Source organism: Armigeres subalbatus, chromosome 1 (genome assembly GCF_024139115.2).
Source record: "Armigeres subalbatus isolate Guangzhou_Male chromosome 1, GZ_Asu_2, whole genome shotgun sequence".
Lineage (NCBI taxonomy): Eukaryota > Metazoa > Arthropoda > Insecta > Diptera > Culicidae > Armigeres > Armigeres subalbatus.
In genome coordinates, this window is record NC_085139.1 from 96965741 (window position 1) to 96975990 (window position 10250).

General features: G+C 39.1%; 1 protein-coding gene across 5 annotated transcripts in view; it reads right to left on the reverse strand.

Moving 5' to 3' along the window:
* LOC134203312 (uncharacterized) overlaps positions 1-10250 on the reverse strand; it is a 73163-nt gene extending 62913 nt beyond the window's left edge. For 3 of the 5 annotated variants that reach the window (XM_062678204.1, XM_062678197.1, XM_062678189.1), the window contains exons 1-4: positions 10064-10250; positions 9620-9981; positions 723-1778; positions 232-507 (exon numbers count right to left, since the gene is read on the reverse strand). In XM_062678204.1, coding sequence (XP_062534188.1) covers positions 232-507; positions 723-1778; positions 9620-9917 — 1630 coding nt within the window. In that variant the 5' untranslated portion in view covers positions 9918-9981; positions 10064-10250. Of the gene's footprint in view, positions 1-231; positions 508-722; positions 1779-9619; positions 9982-10063 lie in introns of those variants that run through there. The other 2 variants (XM_062678212.1, XM_062678209.1) reach the window with 2 other exon arrangements.

Sequence of the window (10250 nt, forward strand, 5' to 3'; positions counted from 1 at the left end):
CCATTCGCGTTGAGAATACTTCTTACGCATTCGTTCAAACTATCTTTGAAAAGAAAAAAAAACTTATTAGCGCTATTCTGACCACCTGGCACATCACAGGCATCCGATTAGTCAAGTGCATTGCGCGTGAAATGCAGACGTCAGTGCAGATTTCAGACGTCTGTTATGCGAACGTCTGGGGTATGTGATTCGCCAATCAATATGGCAGTACATAATGTTTATCATACTTACACTTCGACAGGAAATCGATCGCAAACACCTTTCCGGGTTCTTCGACGACGAATTTAGTGCAGTGTAACACAAACAGGTACCGTCCTTGGAACGGATGCACGAAATATTCCGCTGCTCTGGCAGCAGCATCCTCGCTGCTGAACAATACCTTGGCCCAACGGGTGAACGCACAATTTTTCGAGTTTCCCACTTTGCAATGCATCACATCACCAAACTGTTCCAAGTACATCACCAGATCAAGTCGACGTGTTTCCGGTTGAATGTTGTTGACCCACACTGCAAAGAAATGTACGACAACGTAAACGAATTAATAGGCTGATTTGGCGGTACGAATAATGGTTGTGTGAAATCACTTGGCAGCTTCCCTTCGTGATAACGTGATAACAATAACTGGTGGATACACACAAACACAACCAATATTCGATGACACAAATATTATTAATTAACGAGACCGAGACCCCTGATTCGACGTTCGATTGTATTACACTTACCGGCCCGACGATCGTCTTCACCCTTAAGGTTCAACACATCTTTCATCACCACCTCGGAGGCTTTGAGCGGACGCATCACATCGTCCGGTTTCCGCTGGTACTCCGATGGAATGGGATCCACCAATGGTTTTTCCACGATCTGAACATCCGTATCATCGTCGTCATCTTCGATGATTTCCTGCGTTTCCATCACTTCGACGATCTGCACGTCATCGGTATCGGATGTATTGAGGTTTGTTTCGGTTTCGTTTTGCTTTTTCGGCGGTTCCTCCTCAATGACAACCGGTTCCGATTTGGGCGGCTGTTGAGCCGGGGCTTGTTTCTGTTGTTGCTGTTTTTCGGCGAGGGCATTGGCCTTGTCCTTCAACATTTGGATCTGCTGTTGTAGTTGTTGTTGTTGATTTTGAAGCTGGCGTTGGTTTTGCTGCCGCTGGGGAAGTGGTTTCTGTTGTTGTAGTAATTGCTGTTGCTGCTGCAGTCTTTGCTGCTGAGCTTGTTGTTGTTGCTGACGTTGTTGATTTTCCCGCTGTTGTTGCTGACGCTGTTGATTTTCGCGCTGTAATTGTTGCTGCCGTTGTTGGTTTTCTCTCTGTATCTGTTGCTGACGTTGTTGGTTTTCCCGTTGTTGATTTTCCCGTTGTTGGTTTTCTCGTTGCTGTTGCTCCTGTTGTTGTCTTGATTTTTGAGATTGCTGCTGCTGTTGGGTAGGTTGGGATTTCGATTGCTGCTCTACTGCAGTTGGTTGAGTTTGTCCAACAGGCTGCTGTTGCTGACCGTTAGAAGCTCTTGGCTCCAGTGGCAAAACCAACTTTCGATATAAGTCAGGCATACGGGAGCATAGCGTATCCAGATTCACTATCATAATATCTAGGTTACGGGTAAGAAGTTGAATCTTAAGGTTCGATCCTTTTAAAGGTTGGTTGTTCTTGTTCACAGCGTTACGCACAGACGTTTTATCCTCAAATGCGACATATGCAAAATCGTCCGTACGAATTTGCAGGAACGCTATTTTGCCACAATCCTCAAAGTGTTCAAACAAATTCTCTTCAGAGATTTCTGAAACATGAAATAAACAATGTGGATTAGATTTTTAATTCATAAATGATATAAATATTCAGTAAATTTTTTAACTTTTATTGTACCAATATTATACTTTTACGCGTATTTTAAGTACCAATTATTTTTACATGGTTCTTAGGATTAACGCTGTTTTTTCGACTTGAGTGTACACTGGAAAACTGCACAAATCCCAAAAACCGCGTAAAAATGACTTTAACGGAAATTAGTTTTAGCGCTTAGCGGTTTTGCGTGAACAAAAATGATTAAGACGTGTAAAAGCAAACCCACACATAATCAACGACATGCTCCTTTTGATCAATGTCTAAGCATAAAGATTCTCGAGCATTTTTTTTTTTCGAACAATCAAATAACGCGATATCTATATATATAAAACAAAGTTGGCATTTATACCACCGCGAATAGACCGACTCAAGAATAGACAGCTCAATTTTTGCTAATTTATATTCCTTTCCTTCTTTTATTTAAGATGAAGTTGAAATTGACAATCAAAATTCAAAATACAATCTCTCCGATGAAATGGTTTATCGTGCATTTTGTATGATAATTTCAAATCATGTCATCTAAGTTGACATTACCATCAGATAACGGAAAGATCGATTTTTGTTATTTTTTGTTTGGCTACTAAATTAATTCAAAAAGTGTCATGATAAAAAAATGTCAAAAAAAATATTTTGAATAACCGTTTTGTTTTTTAGATAAATTTTTTACGTAAAAAAATATATCAGCAAACTGACCAGTTTTGGGGCGAGCCAAAGTGGGCCGGGTCAGCTAGTTATTATATATTTTGCTAAGGTAAGATGTAGTGGATGTGGGGAGTTCCGAACCACACACAGAATCGGATTGTGCATGAAGAAATAATTATTAGCTTCGTAATAGCCTATTCAGATCACGTATAACAAATTGAAATTAATTTAGAAAGCTTGAGCTTGAGCTTGAGCTTGATTGACTGCTCGTAGTTGCTACTCCATTATGACCAGATCAGCTGTTCTTGCACAGGGACCAACAGATGTTTGCTTGGGACTAGCTCACATTCAATGTACAAAGTACTGGTGATCTCATTTGTTAAGTCATACTGGCGCCTGTCACGTCAGAATGCAAGTCAATGTAGGGAAGGGGGAGGAAATGATGATGCAATCACTCGCCCACGGCAAGCCGAATATACCTCTGCACTTGCCACGAGTTCATGCGGAATTTGTTGGAATTTTTGGGTTAGGTTCGAGAGGCAGAGGTCCGTCGTGGTGGCTGCCAATGTGATAGATAGGAGAAAGCAACTGATGGAATTTCTAATTGGATGTTTGGAAACGCGCTTTTATAGTTCATTTCCAATTCTAGCAGATTACTGTTAGAACATTCAAGTTGAAGGTATAGGAATTGAGATGGAAACGGTATGGAAGTCCATTTCCAGTTCTAGCGATTGCTAGAACATGAGAAATATAGAGAAAGATACAAAGTAGGAGAATGGAACGGACCTGGGATTGAACCCACGACCTCCTGCGTATGAGGCAGAAGCAGTAGCCATATGACTACCAAGCCCGCTCAACAAATTGAAATTAACTTACAAAGTTGTGAAAAACTCATATGTGAATATGTACATACATTATGTGGAAATATTGATTTGAAAAATGTATTCGAGGTAACCACTTTCCCTTCGATGGGACTCGAGCCCATGATCCTACAGTACGCTAGACTAAGCTACGAAGGACCTCCGTCGGCCTTCGCAACCTGGTGGTTACTGAATGAGCACTATGATTCCCAAATTGGACGCATAGTCAAATCACTCGCAATCCATTTCTCAAGCCAACACTTCCATTTTGATATAGAATTGCAGAGTACACTAGCAAATATCATATTTTGATAACTGGAAATAATAATAGTGTCTAACAACGAAATGCTATTTGCATGGTCTGTTGATGCAAAGGACCCCGATAATTTATTTGTGAAATTCATAATGATGAACCTTTGGCAAGAGGGATTTAACGGGCGATCTTTGACCGGGAGGGTTTAGAACGACCCGAAAGGCCGCCCTCGCAAAACCATAGTTCCTAGCATGTCGGAAGAACCAAGCGAACTATTGGATACAGAATCATCTATTGATTCTGATCAGCCCGCCTCTCGAGTGCCTCTGGAGCAGGATAAGGTGAACTACATAAAAGGTGTTTTATAACTACTCTTTGGCAAGTTGGTAATAATGTTACTTTTTAATAACACTATCCAACAAAATTGAACTTTTTCGCTCCTTCAACCATTTTCAATGTTCTCAATAGATTTTTACGCTGAATTCAGGAACGTATTCAGATTTTCTGTAACACGTCCAATTTTTGAGATAAACGCATTTTAATTCGTACTTTCGTATTGTCATAGAAATTTGGTTTCTCTCCTCTGCAAAGCTGAATTTCGACTCCTCACTTTTAGAATAAAGTTTGAATTTGGTGAAATATGCCTTATAGAATGCATGTGGGTTACTGGATTTCATTTGGCACGTACATTTGTTGTGAAAAACGGAATTTCATTCACAAAAGTTCGTATTTTCATAGACATTTTGTTTCTCTCCTCTGCAAAACTGAATTTCTTCTCTTCACTTTCAGAGTAAAGTTGGAATTTGGTGAAATGGGCCTTGTAGAATGTATGTGGGTTGCTGGATTTCATTTGGCACGTTCATTTGTTGTGAAAAACGGAATTTCATTCACAAAAGTACGTATTTTCATAGAAATTTGGTTTCTCTCCTCTGCAAAGCTGAATTTCGGCTCCATATTTTAAGAATAAAGTTTGAATTTTGTAGAATAGGGCTTGTAGAATGCATGTGGGTTGTTGGATTTCATTTGGCACGTACATTTGGTCGGGGTTCAGCCAAATCACACCAAACGCCATCGAAAAATTACCGATTTTTCTGTTCAAATTTTCTTTTAGCAGATTTAGTTGATCGCAAATCGCATCGAACATCCCCAACCCCATAACCAGACATCATGCACGCGTACAAAAAATGATGAGATTGAGCAACGACTGCTACGCGCACATAAAATTTAGCGCACGCGAGTCTCACGAAGCTTGTGTACCTCACATTAACATTGGTGAGTCGCATTGAGACATCTCAATGCGATCAGCTCATGCGCTGTTTGCCATGGCAAACCTTAGCAAACAACAGCGGAGGTGCGTAAAACAGCTTGGGCGGGAAATTTCCATTCAATAATATCAATAATAACGCCAGCTATGCATTCCTAGCGCATGAGATGAGTCTCATGAGACGTACATTGAGACACGCTCACTCAGTTATTTTATGTGCGTGCTAGCTTCTCTCGTCGCACTGAATCCATGCTACGTGAGATTTTGTATCATGGCACACTGTCTCATGGACACGGGAATTAAGAGACTCTGCCCATAACTGAGGATAACCTTCTGCAAATGTACGCTTAAATTGATATGAAACTATTTCCGTTGTCCTTGTACAAACAAAATATCACAAGTCAGTCGAAAAGCCGCTTGGTGCGGTTTGGCTGAATCCCGACCAGTTGTTGTAAAAAAACGGATCTTCATTCACAAAAGTTCGTATTTTCATAGACATTTGGTTTCTCTCCTCTGCAAAGCTGAATTTCGGCTCCTCACTTTTAGAATAAAGTTTGAATTTTGTAGAATGGGCCTTGTAGAATGCATATGGGTTGATGGATTTCATTGGCACGTTCATTTGTTGTGAAAAACGGAATTTCATTCACAAAAGTACGTATTTTCATAGAAATTTGGTTTCTCTCCCCTGCAAAGCTGAATTTTGGCTCCTCATTTTAAGAATTAAGTTTGAATTTTGTAGAATGGGCCTTGTTGAATGCATGTGGGTTGTTGGATTTTATTTGACACGTACACCTGTGTTCAGAATAATAGCAGCGGAAGACGTTTTCATACAAAATGGTCAACTTTGACAAGCTGTAACATTGCAGCCCGATGATCGATTGAGCTGAAATTTTGGCAGTGAACTACAAATATGATGAAGTTTACACGTAGTAAGTATCAGTTTTTTCGAATAGGAAATAAAAACTGCTATTTTTTTAACAATTTGACATAGTGCGTAATTTTTGAACGCGTCATTCGAAAAAAATGGTACGTAGTATGTAAAATTCATCATATTTGTAGTTCACTGCCAAAATTTCAGCTCAATCGATCATCGGGCTGCAATGTTACAGCTTGTCAAAGTTGACCATTTTGTATGAAAACGGCTTCCGCTGCTATTATTCTGAACACAGGTGTACATTTGTTGTGAAAAACGGAATTTAATTAACAAAAGTACGTATTTTCAATGAAATTTGGTTTCTCTCCCCTGCAAAGCTGAATTTTGGCTCCTCATTTTAAGAATAAAGTTTGAATTTTTTAGAATGGGCCTTGCAGAATGCATATGGTTGGTTAGATGACATTTGACGCATTGATTTGTTGTGAAAATGGATTTTTGGCTTTACAAAACCGAAGCCGAGAAGCCCAATTTCTATGAAAATATGTACTTTTGTTAATTAAAATCCGTTTTTCACAACAAATTAACGTGCCAAATGAAATCCAACAACTCACATGCATTCTACAAGGCCCATTTCACCAAATTCAAACGTTATTCTAAAGGTGAGGAGCCGAAATTCAGCTTTGCAGAGCAGAGAATCCAAATTTCTTTGAAAATACGTACCTTTGTGAATTAAATTCCGTTTTTCCCAACAAATGAACGTGCCAAATGTAATCCAACTTCCCACATGCATTCTTCAAGGCGCATTCTACAAAATTCCAGCTTTATTCTGAAAGTGAGGAGCCAAAATTCAGCTTTGCAGAGGAAAGAAAACAAATTTCTATAAAAATACGTACTTTTGTGTATTTAATTCTGTTTTTCACAACAAACGAACGAGCCAAATGAAATCCAGCAACCCGCATGCATTCTACAAGGCCCATTCTACAAAGTTCAAACATTATTCTTCAAATGGGGAGCCGAAATTTAGCTTTGCAGAGAGAAACCAAATTTCTATGAAAATACGTACTTTGTGAATGAAATTCCGTTTTTCACAACAAAGAAACGTGCCAAATGAAATCCAGCAACCCACATGCATTCTACAAGGCCCATTCTACAAAATTCAAACATTATTCTTAAAATGGGAGCCGAAATTTAGCTTTGCAGAGAGAAACTAAATTTATATTAAAATACGTACTTTTGTGAATTAAATTCCGTTTTTCACAACAAATGTACTTGCCAAATAAAATTCAACAAGCCACATGCATTCTATAAGGCATATTTCAGCAAAATCAAACTTTATTCTAAAAGAGAGGAGCCGAAATTCAGCTTTGCAGAGGAGAGAAACCAAATTTCAATGAAAATACGTACTTTTGTGCATTCAATTCTGTTTTTCACAACAAACGAACGAACGAATAATAATGAAAATTTACCTAAAATATGTTTGTTTTTAACGTAGTTTTTTTTTTGCGTGATTGAATGCCTCCTTCTTTTAAAGCACGCATCTGCCCGGAATAAAGTGGTAAATGACACCCTTTAAAACACGCGCTTGCCCAGAGTAAAGAGGCCCGCACATAGGATACGTTTGCGTTTGGCACATTTTGTAAAACGCAACGCAAACGAATCCTATGTGCGGAACTCTTAATGCGAAACAATGAACGCCTCCTCCTTTTAAAACACGCATTTGCCAGAACTAATGCGAAAGAGTAAATGACACCTTCTTTTAAAGTATCCGCTTCTCCGGAATAATGCTTCCTTTATGAATTAATCCGCTAGATCGACTTTTCTCGCCAATCTGGCGGATTAATTAATTAGTAAACTCGCGGTGATTAGCACAAACAATAATGCTTCCTTCTTTAAAAGCACGCATCTGCCCGGAATAAAGTGGGGGAGTAAATGACACCTTCATTTAAAGTACGCACTCAACGCACTTGCCCGGAACAAGGCGAAAGAGTGTATGCCTCCTTCGTTTAAAGCTCACATTTACCAGGAATAAGGTGTAAGAATAAATAACTTCATTTAAAGCACGCATTTGGCCGGGATGAGACGAAAAAGTAAATGTTTCCTCCTTTCAAACAATGCGGTAGCCCGGAATAAGACGGGTTATTGAATGACTCATACTGTAATTATTTTGAATGTGTTATTTTTTACTGATAAGTTTCTATTTTCAACTTCATTATTGAAACGCAATCTAATAAAGTAATAAAGTGAGCAAGAAAGTGAGTAGAGGGAATGACGGCTTTGGCAGGTTTTGTTCTATTATTGGCAGGGTTTTTTTTTAAGACTGACTAGGCTCAATTTTAGCCTAAACATTCTTTGCATATCAAAGAATATTGTGGCCAAATTTCATAAAATTCGGTCGACAAAAACCCCCTACCAATAATAGAACAAAACCTGCCAAAGCTGTCTTTCCCCCTAAATGTTTTTTTGTTTGACAAATTCGGGGTAATGATAATTCAGGGTAGTGACCATTCAGGGTAACGGGTTATTCAGGGCAATCGCCTTTCGGGGTACTGGCGTTCAGGTTAGTGACATTCAGGGCAGTGTCATAGAATCGTATCAGAGACACGACCGCAAAATCAACGCAGAATTACGTAGGGGAACTGTTCCTATCTCAATCTCACTGTACATATATCCATCTCATCGCTAAACAAAGAAATACGACATCAAATTCGTCGGTTCTTTTGTCAACATGCGTGCTTACTGCTGAAAAAATCACAAAATAATAAACAAACACAATACCTTTTCTTTGCTTTGTTTTTGATGGGATGGAAATAGGAGCTATGAGATGTAGTGGCGAACCGTTCCCTATTAGAGTGCAAAGGCTCAGAACAGTAATTATAGGTTTCTTGCCTTAAATCATTTTTCGAATTTGATTTTTAACATTTATCAATTCACGCGCCACATAACTAATAGCCGAAATGTAGGAAATTAACTGAATATAACAGTTTTCAACAGAGTCTGACAAAATTCAATGTTCAATAGTTTAGCGTTTTTATTCAATTAATGTGCGAAATCTTAAAGAGTTTGTCGATCGATTGATACAAAAATCATTAAAATTGGTTGGAACATGGCTGAGTTATTAACCCATACTTCCTGACCACTTTTCGTGACGGTCTCAAATTTGATTCTGCAGAATGACCTCCCTATGTTCTCCCGAAGGATGTATTCTACGTAAAAAAAATTAATTAATTGAAGAATTTTGTTTTTCTTTAAACAAAAGACTAAATAAAAACCGAACAATCGGTAATTTTCAACGTTACGATAATTCTTGAAAAACCACCACTACCTTACTTTAGGTAATCGATGAGAACCTACATTTTAGGTATGTGCACTTTAGTTCGATTATCGGTATTTTTTACCGACTTTTAGATTATCCGAACTAAGCGTGTAGGTAGGTACTTTGGACAAAATCAAATCTGATTGCAAGACCTTCATAGGGTACAAAAGGGTCGCCTTTATGCTGATGTTCAAAAAGGTCGAAAATACACGAAAACTGCGATTTTTGTTGAAGTTGTTTTTTACGCGGTTTTTGGAATATACGCAGTACGTGACTCCGGGTGAAATCGGCATCGAACGCTGCGTCATCTTGTCTGTTTTATTTTCGGAAAAAAGCCAATGTTTGTCCAACATGTTTGACCGTGTATAAAGAGGTTTAAAACTGTAAAATGGTCTTAATTTGCATAAACATAAACTGCATCTTCCTGGGAAAGTTATTCATGTTTACCAAACATATTTGATCGTATGCTCTTAAGCGCGAATATTCCTATACCTAGCACTTTTTTATTTTGCTTTAGTTTTCTCTAAAACCATTAGAGCTATTTGGAAATGCTATAAAAATAGTACTCACTGGTAGTGATGTTGCGCACGATGACCGTGTGGTCGGCCTGGTAGTCGTGCGGTCGATCGGCCTGCAGCATAAACAACCGTTTGCCGCGATAGTTCTGCTGGTTCCGCAGCATGATGATGTCGCGATCAGTTTCGTTGGCTACCCGTAGGAACGCCGCAATCGAACGCTTCGTACATTGCTTCTCCCGCAGAAAGTACACCGCCTGCACCGGGGCGAACTTTTCCAAGTACACCTGCAGATTCTGCTCGCTGCTGGTGGGAGAAATGTTCTCCACGTAGATCAACTCCTTACGATTCATCGCCAGTTTGCTTCCGTCGGCAGCAATATGGCAGCGGATTAGAATTTCCTCAGATCACTGGGTTCTGTTGGAGTGGTGAGAAAAGAAAAATGGTTTCCAACACTACTTTTTCGGGAGGCGCCATTTGGTGAAGGCAGTCAGGTCACCTGGAACAGACGATGTTAGAAAAACAGCGGAATTGACGCCACACTGATTCTGATTGAGTTTAGGATTGAAATTGGTAAGTAATTTTTAGCAGAATTTGTAAAAATTGCAAGAAAATGTTGCCACAAAAAATGTTTGAAGCTTCAGTCCCGGCACACAAACGGATGAGAAACTTTGACAAGAAAAATC